This window comes from Aulostomus chinensis, chromosome 10 (assembly GCF_037954235.1).
Source record: "Aulostomus chinensis isolate RoL2024-O1b breed Wild chromosome 10, RoL_Achi_v1.0, whole genome shotgun sequence".
NCBI classification, from domain to species: Eukaryota; Metazoa; Chordata; class Actinopteri; order Syngnathiformes; family Aulostomidae; genus Aulostomus; species Aulostomus chinensis.
The window spans coordinates 19318795-19335761 of record NC_141329.1 but is presented as its reverse complement, the minus strand read 5'-3'; the positions used below and the strand labels follow the sequence as shown (position 1 = coordinate 19335761).

General features: G+C 42.3%; 2 protein-coding genes across 2 annotated transcripts; one reads left to right on the top strand and one right to left on the bottom strand.

Moving 5' to 3' along the window:
* The first annotated feature begins 744 nt into the window (after positions 1-744).
* lxn (latexin) lies at positions 745-8355 on the top strand. The gene is made up of 7 exons (XM_086216304.1): positions 745-973; positions 5826-6002; positions 6087-6149; positions 6615-6783; positions 6904-7040; positions 7667-7729; positions 8007-8355. The coding sequence occupies exons 1-7, from the start codon at positions 830-832 to the stop codon at positions 8121-8123; spliced, it is 870 nt and encodes a 289-aa protein (XP_086072430.1). The 5' UTR covers positions 745-829; the 3' UTR covers positions 8124-8355.
* Positions 2778-16530, bottom strand: gfm1 (G elongation factor, mitochondrial 1). Its single transcript, XM_086216302.1, has 18 exons — positions 16350-16530; positions 16080-16232; positions 15854-15986; positions 12835-13039; positions 12426-12542; positions 11479-11629; positions 11086-11240; positions 10895-10970; positions 10076-10213; positions 9770-9871; positions 9579-9635; positions 9338-9475; positions 8409-8491; positions 4307-4469; positions 4044-4188; positions 3678-3838; positions 3514-3567; positions 2778-3276 (listed from the first exon to the last, which is right to left on the bottom strand). Exons 1-18 carry the CDS (start codon positions 16422-16424, stop codon positions 3142-3144), a joined length of 2241 nt encoding a protein of 746 aa, XP_086072428.1. The 5' UTR covers positions 16425-16530; the 3' UTR covers positions 2778-3141.
* Between the last annotated feature and the right edge of the window lie 437 nt (positions 16531-16967).

Genomic DNA, 16967 nt, shown 5'->3' with positions numbered 1-16967 from the left:
TACAGCATTGGATTTAGACAAAACTTATTACCCAGCCCTACACAGGAGTGTGATGTCTTGTTTCGTTAAAAAAAAGGGTGGACATTCTTCAATAAAAAAAAAAAATAATAATAATAACACTGAGCCGAACAAAAGCTCAGGCCTGACTATGAACTAGTGATGAACCCACTTTACAAACGGCTGTCTTGATGTTGCACAACTTCAAGAATGTGAAACATCTTAAATCCGTTAGGGGGGGGAACGGGTTCAGATGAGCCGTGTTTTACGCTTGATGGTGACTGCAAAAAAAGAAAAAAAGTAAAAAAGTGTACTTGTTTTAAATAACAGGTACTATACTTCAGGTTTCCTGTACCCTTGGAAATTAAAGATAAATCATCTGATTATGATGGTTTCAGAATAAAACAACAACAACAACAACAACAAGCAGGCGGGGGAGCTGGCTCAAATTACCCCATTCTCCCCTACTGTGTACATGCTGGATGAAAGTCCTTCAGTCTCACAGGCTGCAACCATCGAGCCACTACTTTAGTAACAAAAGATAACAGTTCCTCTTGTGTTGAGACTTTCAAACAGATGGAGACGTGGGTTGCATGAGTGCATGTGAGGAACAGTACCAGATAAAGTGGAGCAGTTTGTTTAGTTAAGAGAAAAACATAAAAATCAGATAACGCCAGAGAGGATCTGGGATCTGGACAGTCTCTTCCCTTCTTTCCCCTCCCTCTTCCTCCAGTACATAACCCCGCACAGCTGCGCCATTCTCCTGACTGCACTCAGCTCAACAGGTCTCCAGCTCCTTTCCTTCAGCATCTGTGTTTTCCAGCTTCATATCATGAGTTTAAAGATCATCATTGCTCTGGCTGTGTTAACTGAGGTAATTGGGACCCCAAATACGACGATGAGATATGAAGTGGACAAATCAGCTCATCCTAACAGAGTACCAGAGACGGTGGAGGGACCACAGATCTTTGAACAGGTGAGTGGAAACCAGCGCTGGTGGTCCTGATTGGGTACGAATTTTTCAGCAGCCCAATTCTGGCTGTCCTCCCCCTGGCAGACAGCAAGAGTATGCATTTTTAGCTATAATTGGCACAGATTTGGAGGCAATTTGGAAGTACAGCTGTTATAGGGCCCAGTTACAGATCCTATTTAGACCAGAGTAGGCCCAATTAATTTTGACAGTCATTCTGTGTAGAGGCCAGACCTAATGGGCCAGAAAAACACTTAACTTAAAGATCCTCTACACATGTGTATTAAGGCAGACAAAAAACACTTAGGTGAAATAATCACATTAAAATCCTTCCACTTTCACTTCTCCCTCAATAGAAATGCAAGATTAAATGACTATACAACTCTTTTCATTTAATATGTCGAACCACCGGTCACAAGATGTTCCCTATGTCTCTATAAAAATGTCAAGTGACTGCCCCTCTGAGTCTTCAAATGTGTCAATGCTTGTAGGCCTTTCAACCAGAGTACAGAGAAAACTCCCAGTTTCATCAATGAATGTGAAAAGTGGCTTTGTGTCAAACTCTCATCTTCAAAGTGAAGCTCAGCTGTGGGAGCAAGAAGAAAAATACATTTTTGAAAAGAGCAAGACGTGATGTCAGCAGTGCAGCCAATGACAGTTTGTAAAATTGAACACCTCATTGCATCAGAGGTACCTAAGGACTGTTTTTATCCACATTAAAATGAGTCAACAAATCAATGTCTGCACGACTCTTTGGTGCCGCCCCTAAACTTGCACTTTCATGAGCAAAACCTCAGCAGTCTTAATTTCAGTGCCTCGCCTCTTCATTCAGGTATTTAAAAAATACGTTCCTTATTTAGTTGCAATAGGTCCAGTTTAGTTGTTTTATGTCATTTGCATCCAAGCACACCAAATTTTGCCTCGAATACGAAATAATTCATAGACATCTGCTAGGTTGACCTGTTTCAATGTGAAAAAGCCCAGCGCACGTTTTGCTCTGCTGCCTCTTTGACACCGTTCTGTGGAGGACTGTCGAGAAAACCACATCCGGTTGTGGTGAGGGATGGACAGAAAAAATGAAACAAAGCAGAACAAAAAAAAGCCCAACCCAGATTTGCCTCACTGACATTTTGTGTCGCACATGGTACAGTATGTACATTACTCATGAACATACATCAGGCTTGTCTACTGTACGTCCAAGCTGGGCTTAACTTGTCTAGTCTTGTTTGCCTTGAAGTGTCCTCTGTCATGAAAAAGGTTATCTGAGGTTTGACACGACACTAGTAGTGTCCTGGTTCCCCTGCTCAACATTCACACGTGGCGATCAGTAACGCTGAGTCGGTCAGTGAGTGTTGTGATTTAAAATCACATTGTTGTATTTGGGTATAGAACTTTCTCTGCTGCTTTTACATGCTAATGTTTGTTATTTTGCCTTTTCTTTGTTTAAACCTGATGACGGCTGACGGACGCAAACGGACTCACGGCTGTTAGAGACATTATTCCTTTTTTGAGGTAGCAGGGGACTTTGGCTGTCGCTCTGGTCATGATAACTACACTTCCCACAATCCCCTACTCATTCACTGTAAAGAGAGCAAACACTGTAGAGCAGACTGAACAGGAAGACTGTAATATAGGCGTTTCTATTCTTACTCGCCTAGTTTTCTGAAGACTCATCCTATTTCTTATTTGTAAACTCCCAGCCGATCTTTTTTCTTTTAAACTGTCGCATATGGACCTATTTACTTGTCTCATTTAGCTTTAACAAAATAACAAAAAGGTGAAAAATCCCAAGCACAGAGAAAGAACTCCACTCACAAGATAATAGCTACAGTATATATTCTTGTTGCAGTAGTTATTACATCAGAAAACTCTGTACATGATACAAAAATGCAATACAAGCTGAAAACCTTCAAGCTGTCCTATATCTCGGGGGGGGATGGAGGGAAATCAAATGATGCTAAAAACCAAGGTAATAAATATGTTTTCGCGAGGGATAACACGACAGAGGTTCAGCTACAAAATTATCTACAATGTAAAATTTGGACCAGTTCTCCATTTTAGACTACTGCAAAATCGTAAAGGCTTAGGTCATTAGGGCAGGGATTGATGAGAGACAGCAAAGAATTGTGTGTGAAGATGGTGATCGAGTCAAATGAGGGGTGATGCGACAGTTCTCAGTTCTTCCACTTGTTCTTGTTTATTATATGTAGCTGGCCGGTGGCCTCTAAGTATTTGTGGATGAGTTCCTCTTGTGTGGCTGGCAGGCAGGGCTGGTATCTATTGTAATCCATGGTGTAATCGCCTTTTCCCTGATTGAACATGAAAAGAACATGTTAGTGTCACATTGCCATGCAGAAGTGTGGATTGATGGATGTTTTCTGCCAATCAGCGAATGTTAGCGTGCTAACAACAATGTAAACATGGTCAATTTTAGACCTGCAAAACGTAAAGATGATATTGTTGTCTTCGCTAGGAAAAAGAAAGTAGCACTGAGATAAAATAACACAAAAAAGTAATCCTGGGATCCTTTCATGGTGATTTCTTACTTCAGTGCAGGAGCGTAGTTCTGTGGAGTAGCCAAACATTTTGTTTAGTGGAACCTGTTGGGAGAAATGTGCTTGAATGAGTCAGATATAAAGCACAAAAAGGTGTGTTTTTTTGCTGTAGATTTTTTTTTTTTTTTTTATGAAAAATGACAAGTGTGACTCACGTCAGCAAACAGAGTTAAGTAGCCATCAGTTCCATCCTGTCCTACAATTACGCCGCTGCGACGGTTTATTCCTGCAATAACCACTCCCTGAAACTCCACCGGTACCACAACTTCCACTGACATGACTGGCTCCAGGATAACGACGCTGCCTTTCTCCATGGCTGAGGGGAGCACATTGACATCAGAATTCATGCACTTATTTTATTCAGCCTTTATTTAACCAGGAAGTAGTTTGAGCTCCGGGAGCCAAGCAACGCCTGACATACAACAACAACAACAACAACAGTAACGAACAAACATAAATCACTCTGGCTGCAGCAGTGATATTGAATTAATTAAGTTAATAAAATCTTCAAGTGATCTCACCTTGCCTTAGAGCGCCCTCTCCTGCACACAAGAAGGAATACTCATTGGAGTCCACCATGTGATGTGCTCCATCTTCCAGAATGAACCGCACTCCTGAGATCTTGTGACCGCTCAGATGACCCTTCTCACAGGCGTCCCTGAAGCCCTGCCATGGGGAGAAAAAAAGATGAGGGAAAGACATTTAATTCTACTATTATCAAAATGATCAATATCTATTTAAAATGTGTTTTCAACATTAAAATGAGAAAAACTTTGGTGCAAACCTTTTCAACAGCTGGCACAAACTGCTTTGGGACATTGGGTCCAATAGTCTGGTCTTCAAATTCCAGCTTGGTGTAATTCTCTGATTCCAGAGGCTCGAGAACACCAATAACTTTACCGTACTGCCCAGCACCTCCACTCTGCTTCTTATGAACAAATTCAAACCTTAAGAAAACAAGAAAAAGCATCCACATTTTGAAGTAGAATCACATCCAGACACTGGTTTAAATTCACTCCAGCATCTTTTGGCAATTAGATTAATGAAAAATGTCACAACTTTCTTTAGCTTAAGTATTTGTCTAACAGATGACATTAACCCAATATATTGGCTCAATGTTCAGTTCAGAATTTAATTCAAGAGTCTAGGTAACTGGATTAAAGTTGTCTGGGGCTGCATAGCAGAATTCTCCATCTGTATGAGCAGTCTTTGACCCTCGGGTGCGGTCCTCCTGGTGGCTCAGTGCGAGAACTACATCTAAAAAGGCGACTTGCCATCAGGGCCCCACAGCTTCAGAACGGCTTGGTGAGGATGTCAGAATCAGTAACCTTTGTTAGATCACTTCTGAAAAACAATTTGCATCGATTTGATTTTATGCAAATTCATCTTTTTACTTTGGATTATAAATATAGAGAGAGAGATTTTACAGTCGCATGACTTTTCTTCATTTCAGTTTTATCTCCAATTTTCTTATCCCCCCTCGTTTTTTTAAGCTCCCTGTTGCTCTTTATAAATAAAGGATTATGACTATTATTACTATTATTATTAGCTTTAAGGCATTTTTTAAAGCCATCATTCTTTTTCAACTGAGGCTAACCGAATAAGCATGTATGGATTTCTGTCAGTTTATTACTTGATTGATAATTTAACCCCGTTTCTCTCTCTTCATTATTTTTCTTCGCTCCCACTAAATTGACATCCTAAATACTTTAAGAGTACTTTCACCTCACTTAAGAGAAAAGTGTGAAAGAGGAGAAATTGTCAAAACAATTGTTAAAATTGTATCATGAAGCCAGATACTTTTATCATAACCTTTTACACTTGGCCGGAAAAATACAGTCAGGCGGACTCAACGATTGGCAGCCCTGACTTATAGAGAAGAGCTCTGTCTCTTTAAAAGGGGGCGGTCCTCAGAGGACTTTTGACAAGGGAAGTGGAAAATAACCGTTCCATTTCCGTGAGAAACAGCTGACTGAACACTGAACTGATGAAACTTTCCACCTGCTAAGTGACAGACAGGGAGTCTCAACATTCCAGTCGCAGGCAAGACCGTTGTCCCAGATATGAATCTGACTTCATCACTTCAATCATCTGACGTCTCTTTACTGTTTCTCTACATTTTTGCCTCTTTATAGTTGATTACCTGTCTGGTCTTCCTCTTTTTTCCCCATTTTATCTCAAGAAAAACTGATCAAAGATAAAAACTCCACCCAGTCAACAACTGAGGGTCAGAGTCCCACAAGCCAATCCCTTCCCCTGACAGCGGCTTCCTGCCTCATTGCTCCCTCTCTCTTTCTCTACAGCCAAACCTGGTGGAGGAGGACGAGACTGAAGAGGATGTGATGGCAACTGAAGAGCTGAATCCTAATCATTATCCGGCTCAGAGAGCAGCCAAGGTGGTCCAACATTACCTCAACACCCGCTATGGCTCGCCGTACAAGGTGTTTGGACTAAAGAAGGTCTACAGTGGAAAAGTAGAGGTCAGATTTATGGGTGCACTTTTTAACTTTTAGAGTTATTCAGCTCTGGTCTAGAGTGATGAGACTATTCTACATTTCCTCTAGGATGTGACGGACATCGGAGTCAAGTACAAGCTGGACCTCTTGGTGCAGGAGATGATCGAGAATGTAAGACATGGTTTTTACAGTGCAGCGAGACAGACATTTACACGTCCATGATAGACAGAACCAGGCGTCGTTTAATCTTCATCGGCTTCTACCAGATGTGCTTTAAATATTGATTTTAACTACTGACCTTGAAACGCACTCAAGGACCCCTGCCAAGGCCCTTTAAATCGGGTTTTCAGGCACTGAAGTGCATCAAAATTACACACTATCAGCTACGTGCTCCAAAAGTTAGAATGTACTTTAAAGTATGCAGCTAAATCCCCTGAAGTCCAGCTGTGACACGATTTACAGAAGACATAAAAAAAGAGGCTCACTGTGTATATTCAACTTTGACTCACTGTTACCTTGGCAACACCTGCACCACACCTTTTCTTCGTCAATACCCCTCTAACTTCTTTAGACCTGTCTTTCTTCTGTATACTTTCCTCCTGGCCTGCCTCATGCTGCTGCGTTACATTCCTCCAGACAACAGTCAGATGTTCTGCCGAAGTTGTTTTTGCAAGAGGAGAAAATTCATCCCAGGTCCAAGTCTCATGTGAGGAACTCTTAAAAATCAACACAACAGCTCAAGAAGAGGCCTTGTACCAACAGTACAAGATACAGCGCAACTTTCTGTCGGCAGAAAATCTACCTGGTAATGAATGTGCAGACTACTACAAAGCACAGTCGCATTTTGAAGCAGTTTGAAAATTGTTCTACTTACATATTCATCATTAACCACCTATAACCTGTCTCCTATTACTTTGCTCATCAGACAACTACGGTCACATCGAGCCTGACATGAAGCCTCTCTGGCACCTTGGGGCCGTGGCCTCCAGCTTCGTCATGCTGAACGAATCCACAGAAAACACCCTGTACAACATGGCTAGGGTGGCCAATGTCACACAGCTGGTAGGTGACACGAATTGTAGGGCATCTGTATTGGAAAACAGTTGCTAACCCTGAAAATGTGAAAAACTACAAAAAGGAATAAAAACCTGCAGCTTTTAATGTAATAATCCCAAAAGTGGAATAAAAGTTGCCTTTTAAAGAATGTTGGCATTGTAAAGGATGTTTCATGGCCAAACAATGAGATAAATCTTATATCAGACTGTATCATCGACATCAAAAATGATATGTTCATCCTCTAGTTGTGTTAAGGTCTTGTAAATGAAATGATGGTTAAGTTTAACAATTTATCCATTTCTTGTGGGCCCTTGGGAACCCACTCAAAGACCCCTGGTGGTCCCCAGACAACTCATCTGAAGACTACGTGAGAAGAAAATGACATCGGCTGTTGAAGACATTTAGTTACCCAAATTTATAACATGCAGCTTTAAATCAAAATATTGATTTATTACATTTGTGGGAAGTTACTACAGGATTATCACTTTCCTGCAAAAATAAAATCCCTGCAAAAGTTAATAACTTGGATGTTCGTCTAAGGCAGCTTATTATGTTTGTGGGATATCTATTACGTTTGCAGGGCTAACATACGTTTCAATTGTTTGACCTCGTTTTCTTCTTGTCTACTGCAGGCGACTGAGAATGAGCAGCTGAAGTTCGACTATCACGTACTGCTGCATGACATGGTGTCCCAGGTAATCTCAACGCTTACAATGGTCACACAGAGGAATCCCTGTCGATACATGTCCTTTATAAGGATTATGATAATGATTACGCTCCAAAAGAATGGTTAAAATAATGAAAGCATCTGAAACTTTGCGTTATGATCTTCATGATGGAGGGAGTCATTGCATTGAAAACTCAATATGAAACCTGGCGGTGGTTAACACGTCGACGATGGGTATAAATTAATTTTCCTCCAGAAAACATGTTGAATGTAATTATTAGTATGATTATTTTTGGTTTTGTCAGGAAATCATCCACTGGAAGTTGCTGGTCACCTGGTCTCCTCCAGAGGGAGTTAAAGTGCTGGAGATGAAGAAGCTGCCTCACTGCCACAATTGTGAAACACTTTCTGACGCAAGCTAAACTGCTAGCTTACTTTGTCATATCCTGATTTTACCGGGGGTGCACTCATCTTGTAATCATATATTGGAGCATGAATGTGTTTATAGTGATGCTGCAAGTGGCCAGCCCTTCAGTTCACACCTTTTAAACAACAACAAAGTGCAGTTTTAAACCATGAATCCATCATTCGTGATCATATCATCATGCTACTTTTGGTTTCTTGTATATTTTAACAAAATAAATGGTTAATACAGACTAATGCCTCGGTGTTCACTATAGTGTTTGTATAAGAAAGTCAGCACTTACTCTACAGGTTCAGAGATCGACTCTCTGAAAGCCACTTTGGGCTTTCCCATCACACAGGAACAGTTGTACTCTCTCTCCATCCTCTAAAACAAACACAAGAGGGAAAAAATAAACCAAACGCAGACATATTAATGAGAAAATTACTTCCAACATGATGATTATTATGCCGAGCGCCTGTCATCAAACATCTCATAACACTGCCATCCTCACGGTGACACATCTCGAGTAAGCACTATACTATAGGCTGAGATAAACCTCCTCTGCCATCAGAAGAGTCAACCGGTTAAAGCCGCTTCTACCTGAGCCCTCACTCGTCGTAGCAGACAGCTGAATGATTGACGGCAGAGAAAACCTGCTCCGCCATGGTGCCGGCGCACAGTGACGGCACCTCACTGGTGCTCTCAGGTGTTCCTCTGACTGCGGTCTATACACACAACTTGTCACTGTTATTATTTTCCAGTATTTCTCTCTGACTCAGTATAATACAGCTGTGCACCTGACATGTCACTGGATCAATGAAGTGATTTCTAAGCAGCTTTTATGCGTCTACACTGACACAAACTTTTAACCATTTAACTTATAATATTAGCCTTCCAAAGCTAATGGTTGGTTAACTGGTTCATGTGGACATTTCTATTAGCTATTCAAACTTTCAATTATATACACTGAACCGGCTTTAATAACATTAATGTAGGCCTACTTGGGGTGTGCACTGTACAAGTGTGTATCCCTGCACTGGATTGGTATCAGCAGCTGCTCAGGATAAAATGATCAGAATTAGCTTGGGAGCAAAAAAAAAAAAAAAGTGGATCAGGACATCCTTACTTGTGAGTAGCTCAGCAGTACTTGGTTTGTAGTGAAGCGACATATTCTTTTAACAATCAAAATGACATATTACTTATGGTGGGATGTAGTACATATGTGGGTACCTGGGAGTAGATTTCCAGATGCAACTCGCCCATGCCGGAGATGATGGTTTCTTGACTCTCTGTGTCATAATGAACTCTAAACGTTGGGTCTTCCCGGGTGAATCGGTTGATACCTTTGGAGAATTTCTCTTGATCGTTCTGGTTGAAAAGAACATTGCAGTCAAGGGATGGAGGTTAAAAGATGAAAAATATTGTCTTTAAGCCTTAAGATTGAGGTCAATTTAAATCCGGATTTATTTACCTTGTTGTACGGTTTAATTGACATGGAAATGACAGGATCTGGGATGTGGATAGACTCCTGTGAGACAGAAGCATTCTCGGTCAAGTCAGGTTAAGAGGAAAAATAATAGCTGATTATGTGTGTTGATTATATCTTAAAATAATTTTAAAAACTAAACAAGAGTTTCCTGCACTTTCACCAAGTTGACTCACCATGGAGAGGTTATTGCTGGCCTGGGATGTGAACGTGTCCCCGCTAGCACAATCAATCCCAAACAGAGCACAAATGTCTCCCGCATAAACCTCATCAACGTCCTGAAAAAGTACGGAAAGAGAGGGAATGACTTGATTCAGATGTGTTCGCTTTTGAATGTTGAACGGTTTTAGATCGTGTTTTGGATGAAACTGGAACCAAAAGAGGAACCAAACCATTTGACCATGTTTGAGCTGATGCTCAAAATGAGAACCGAAAAATGGAAAACGGCGACATCCTGCTCACAACCACAAGCTAGTTCTTACCTCCATCTGATCTGCATGAAGACGGAGGAGTCTCTGAATGCGGACTTTCTTGCTTGTGCGCGTGTTGTAGATGAAATCGCCCTTCTTTGCACAGCCCTGGTACACTCGCACGTACGTCAGCTGACCAAAGCGACCAACCTAGTAAGTGGAAAACAACAAGGAATAGTTTCAGCGATAAAGCAGAACTGGAGCGGATAAATGAGCAGTGACGACAAACAAGGCCCTGTTGGTGTTTATCGGCATCTTATTTTTATCTATTTATTTATTTCATTTAAGTGTTTATTTGTCAGGGATGATGTGCGTTTGGCATTAATCTCAACATGTAAGATGCAGTACAACAGATTTGGCGAGTAGCTAATATCGAACGAGTGGACCACTCCAAGGACACACCTGCCATTACGTTAATACGCAAGGAGTGACTACCTGCAAAGAAACTTGAAAATAAACATATAATCAGTTGTTTTTCTACCAATGATTTAACAATGGTTGAGAAGCTTTTCACGTTGAACCCAAGTTTGCTGACTTGGGGGAGCTCTGTACAGTTTACTAATGATACAATGATCAATATCAATAAAAGTGTTGGTACTCAAATCAGTATGAACTTCCACCAACGCAGAGGCCAGCAGGTCATTAGGGGGCCACAAGCAGCCCAGACTACCTCAGTGTGGTCTCAGCCTCCAGAAAAAGCATAATATCCCCTTTCAAGTTGGCTAATTGTGAAATTAGCTTCCTGGGTTTGTTCACGCCTGTGCTTGCTGATCATCCACCACACATCAATACCAAGTCTGAATGGGATGTTGGTTTTTAATCGCATCCTACCTCCAGTTTGAAAGCCAGACCAACAAAGGGGTTTGAAGAGTCTCTCACGGGGTCCATCTGAATCTTTGACTTTTCCCTGGAATTTCAAACACAGAAAAAGAAGCCAACGTTACATCTTAAACGTAAGTACAACATGTAAGGAATACAGGATGCAGTTCCTGCACTGCTGTCGGTCACTAGTCTGTACTTACTTGTCATTGAGGATGGCGTAATTTTTGACTTCTGTGGGGTTGGGCAGGTAATCCACGACAGCATCCAGTAGAGGCTGAACACCCTTGTTCTTCAGCGCTGTACCCACCAGCACAGGGGTGAAGAGACGCTGCACTGTGGCCCTGCGGAGTGCAGCCTGGAAGAAAGTAAGGAGGCAAAACACAGACAGTAAGGCAAATCTTCAAAATATATTCCCATTATTCTGTTAACGTGTAACACCAAAAGAAATTATATTAAAATAAGAGACGCATCAGCTTTACATCACCTCAGAGATACAGCTGTGTGTTATGTCTTTCCGTTTATCATCTAAGAAGCCTTGTGATCATTTTCTCAAATCTCCGAAACTTCTCTCTGTCCCACACACATGAACAAACCTTCAGGTCATCTGTAGTTGGAACCTTTTCCTCCAAGAACATCTCTCCTAAGATTTCATCAACGTTAGCCACACACTCCACCAGTTCCAGTCTACGGTCGCTAGCCTCTGCACGAAACTCTGCCGGGATCTCATCATAGCGGATGATTCCACTGCATGGAGGACAAAGATAAGCAAAAAAAAAAAAGTCAGCGGAGCTTGAAATTAACATTTTTAAAATCTCAAACCAGAATGATTTGGGGTTCTGAAGCTTCAATTGCTGGCAGGGCAATCGACGCCCAAATCGGTGTTTGATGGTATCCTGTGTGTGTGTGTGTGTGTGTGTGTGTGTTTAATTATTCGGCTACGTAAATCATCCAAAATAAGGTAGTAGTAGTAGTAGTAGTACAAATTATGTGTATTATTCATGATGCAAAGCATGAATTAGTATTAGGCAGAGCTTGGTCTTCTTAGTTTATTGAGTCGCAGCTCTCATCTCAGCAGCAATGCTTTGAAACTGCTAGTGACTCACTTTCAAGAACGCAACACAGGCAAGATGGCAAAATATGTTAAAGCATCTGAAATAACTTCCATATTTGCAGAAATTACCCCAAAATAGTCAAGTGCCAGATCTGCATTAAGGAAGCTGGCATGTCATAGAGCCACGACAAGTTTGGCGAATCACCTGAGAACTTTCAGTCACAGATGCGCCGTCGCACTTGTTAGAAATATCTAATGCTAAGGTTTGCTTAGCTAGCACGACCTGCATTCTATTAAACGCTGTTTTGGTGGATGCTTTGAATATTCGCAGGTAAATAACACTGAAAATTCTAAGCTTTAAAGATGGTATCCGGGACAAGACTGCTCACGCAGCAGTAGTGTGTGAGCTATGATTGCATAGCACAAGCTGTCTTCTACTGATTTAATTTGTACTCTGACACATTTTTGCGAATCATCGAAATAACTTACCCGAAAGGTTCTTCAAAATATATGCTTCGCTCCTCTATAAGGTCAATGACACCACGCATGTTCCCCTCCAGGCCGATTGGGATGTTCACAAAAGCTGCGTTGTGGTTCAGTTTGGTTCTGAAGACATAAATGAAAAAGGCCACACTCAGCGCTTCCTTCAACGTTCATGCATCCGTCCACGTTCCTTACACTCGTGACACGGATGAGGTTTTTCTTAAAAATTCTTTAAATAAACAAATCTGCACATTTCAGGGATGAATTTTCACAACCAGAAAAAATTGTTTTTTTTTAACACTTTAGTTCTATGACATGATAAAATGTACAAGAGTGCAAAAAAATAAATAAATAAAGGGGGCATTCTGTTCACAAATCCCCCCTCTTGGTGTTTAGTTTGTGAAGGTTAAGTTACCTCAGCTGCTGCAAGGCTCGGTTGGGATTGGCTCCCAGGCGGTCCAGCTTGTTGATGAAGGTGAGGAAGGGGACATTGTAGCGTTTCATCTGCCTGTTCACAGTGATGGTCTGACACTGGACTCCACCCACCGCACAGAGAACCAACACAGCTCCATCCAAAACACGCAGCGCTCGCTCCACTTCGATGGTAAAGTCCACGTGCCCTGAGCAAACAAAGGAGGTGCAGCAAAATGTGAAAAAAGAAAATGAAAAAACTGCAGATAAAGAAGTGATGTTGTTAAAATGGGAGACACTGTCCTGGAGCTGGTGAAGATTTATCTCCTGTACTTTCCCCAAAACAACATCCACTGACATGGTAATCCCTGACAGCTCCACTTTCTGCTACATTCTTACACTCAGTGACTTCATGTTTTACCTCAGTCATTGTTAGAATTAAAGGTTTATCTTAAACAACAGCGAAGACATACTGAAATTAAATACTGCAGATGAATAAAAAAAATTGAGTATGACATAAAACAAAGTGTAAAATTGTATCCCACTATACAAGCAATTTACGAATCCTGTAAGCAGTAAACATAATGCAGGTTGGACTTTGAGATCTGGACAACTGTTTGCCTGTTGACACTGACTGGGCAGTGGAGGACAGTGGAGAAAAGATGTGAAATCTGCCTTTAAAGCTTCCACTTTAATACCTGATTTGCTGTGCTAAAACAAAATTTTCTACCATCTATCCATTTTCTTCCACTTATCCTGATAAGGGTCGCGGGGGCTGGAGCCTATCCCAGCATCCTTTGGGCGAGAGGCGGGGTTCACCCTGGACAGGTCACCAGTCCATCACAGGGCCAACACACAGAGACAGACAACCATTCACAGTCACAGTCACACCTACGGTCAATTTAGAGTATCAATCAGCCTCGTCCCCTCTTGATGTATTTGGACTGTGGGAGGAAGCTGGAGTACCAGAGAGAACCCACACAGGAACAGGGAGAACATGCAGACTCCACACAGAAAGTGAATTTTCTACTTTAATAGATTTTCCTAAGTGTATTTCAAAGGAGCATCTTTTACTACAAAATGATGTCTACTCCCATAAAATATAGTAAGTAGTCGTAAATAAAATACTCTTCCAGTAGTCACCTGCGTCCCTACCGTGGAGGCTGTGGAAACAGTGAAGAAACGCCTACAGCTGGACAACACCCTCAGCAACAGGACCAACCTCAATCCGGACCAAATCTGCCAACTTCTGGACCTTTGCCTGAACACAACCTACTTCCAGTACAGAGGGAAGTTTTTCAGGCAAAAACACGGCTGTGCCATGGGTTCTCCCGTATCTCCTATCGTGGCCAACCTATACATGGAAGAGGTGGAACAGAGGGCCCTGACTTCCTTCAGTGGACCCTCCCCCACCCACTGGTTCCGATACGTTGATGACACCTGGGTGAAGATCAAGGTTCAGGAGGTACAACCGTTTACAGCACACATCAACTCGGTAGACGTCAACATCAAGTTCACCAGAGAGGATGTGAAAGACAACCATCTGCCCTTTTTGGACTGCGACGTCTACATTCAAGAGGACAGGAGCCTGAGGGTGGATGTGTACAGGAAACCCACCCACACTGACCAATACTTGCTTTTTGACTCTCACCATCCTCTGGAGCACAAGTTAGGTGTCATCAGGACGCTGCAACACCGAGCGGAGACCATCCCCACCAGCGTCCAAGGCCGGAAAAAAGAACAGCAGCATCTGAAAAGAGCTCTTAAAACTTGTGGCTTCCCAGACTGGACCTTTGTAAAATCCTCTTCCAGGTCCAGAAAGGAGGAGAGCTCCAGGAGGAGGGAAGATGAAGAAGGCAGGAGAAAAAACATAGCGATCCCCTATGTGGCAGGGGTTTCTGAGAAATTAAGGAGAATCTATAATAAGCACCGCATCCCTGTGTCTTTTAAACCAGACAACACTCTGAGACAAAGACTGGTTCACCCCAAAGATCCCACCCCTCACAGCCAGAAAAGCAATCTGGTATACGCTGTCAGATGCAGTGAGGCCTGCACGGATCTCTACATAGGAGAAACCAAACAGCCCCTCAACAAGCGCATGGCCCAACATAGAAGAGCCAACTCTGGAGGACAGGACTCAGCGGTTTTCCTCCACCTCAAGGAGGAAAGCCACTCCTTCCAGGACGACCATGTCCAAATACTCGACAGAGAGTACAGATGGTTTGAAAGAGGAGTTAAAGAAGCCATCCACGTCAGGATAGAGAAACCATCTTTGAACAGAGGAGGTGGACTGCGACATTTCCTTTCACCTATTTACAACCAAGTCCTTTCAAAACTTCCCCAAAGAGCTCAGCTGAAAGACCCATGTGGAACGGCTGATGCCAGCACAGCCCATTAGCATCTGAGTGGTCGGTGAAACTCCCTAACGACCACCCCTGAAACTCCCTGACACCTCACAACGACTGTCATTTGGGGAGGCCAGGTGAGTCTCGGGAGGGTCGTTTCCACCACAATAGCACTGACCACTCCCACATAGGTTTATAAGCTGGAGTTTCCACACTCTTCACTAGAACTGAAGAAGCCTCTCGGATGAGAGGTGAAACGTCTTCAAGATAAACTTAAGTCCAGTTGACCAGATTTTACTTCGCTTCGATCTTCCAGTAGGGTTGAACAAACACAAAGTGAACATGTTCCCATAGTTCCACATTCAATGTGAATATCTTATCTTATGAATATCTTATTTCACAAAATACACAACAGTGTGTTTGCCATACAACCGTAAACCAACATTTATGTCATGCATCAATCTTAAGAACTTGTGCATGTGTGGCTTTTTAAGTAAACCCTTAGTATTAAGAGTCACTGACACATCAACAAGACATTGATCAGATTATTACGGTATGTAAGTGTGGAGGTGTCAGTGTTTTTCATGTTAAATTCATGTTATGCATGTTCCTATATCAAGTTGTCCACCACACTACCACAAACAGGACTTCCTACAAAGTAAGCCAAGCTTTTAGTACCTGGTGTGTCAATGATGTTGATGTTGTTATTTTTCCACTCGGTGTAAGTGGCAGCTGACTGGATAGTGATGCCTCTCTGCCTCTCCAGCTCCATCGAATCCATAGTAGCTCCAACACCATCCTTACCCTTCACCTACAAACCACAGGAAGGAGGACACGAACTAATCTGCATGCACCTGCAGAAATAATTGAAAGTCGCGCAAAAACAACCCGCTACGGCGCAAACCTCGTGTATCTTCGCTATCCTTCCCGTGTAGTAAAGGACCCGCTCGGTCAGGGTGGTCTTCCCCGAGTCGATGTGCGCGGAGATCCCGATGTTGCGGATTCTCTCATTAGGGAATAGATGAGAGGAACACGACCGACAGCTGTTGATGAGAACCTGGTAAAAGGACACAGAGGGGACAAACTAAATCAGTTACGTGTGTGTTAACACTGTGGCTAGCTAAAGACTGACGGCGGCTCTAAATTCAAAGGACAAACCGTCACCATGGGTTACCTTTTTAAGAGTGACACTTCCTGGAGCACGTACACACGTTTTTGACAAAGAAAGGCTCGCTTTGAGTACTCTCATTTTGGACAAAAGCTTTATCGGCGACAAGGTGGTTTTATAACTGCATCTACACTACCCCCGACAGCCCAGCGAATGTCACGCTGAAGTCGGAAAGGTTGAGAAACTACTTCCGGGTCTACGGAAACGCCAAAGGGCCAAAAAGTAGTCCAGAACCATGTTTGCGTTTGTTTAAAGGGAATGACACTCCAGCGTTACCAAGGGTTTCCCCTGAAAATCAAGAACCGGCTATTTATTTTAATCGTATGATAAAAACCAAACTATTAAACTGTACACTATTTCCCCCCCAAAAAATCCTTTGGCAAATTTCTTTGTTTTTAACGATGACGCAATCAACCATCAAAGTCCGTGAAAATCAGTAATATTCAATTCAAGTAATAAATTATTTACTTTTCAAATAAAACTTTGCAGTTAAAATTGCAAAAGGAAGGTCTTTATTATAATGGTTAGATGGAGAAGGAGAGAGAGAGAGAGAGAGAGAGAGAGAGAGAGAGAGAGAGAGAGAGAGAGAGAGAGAAAGGGGAAGGAAGATTTCGGGCGACTTGA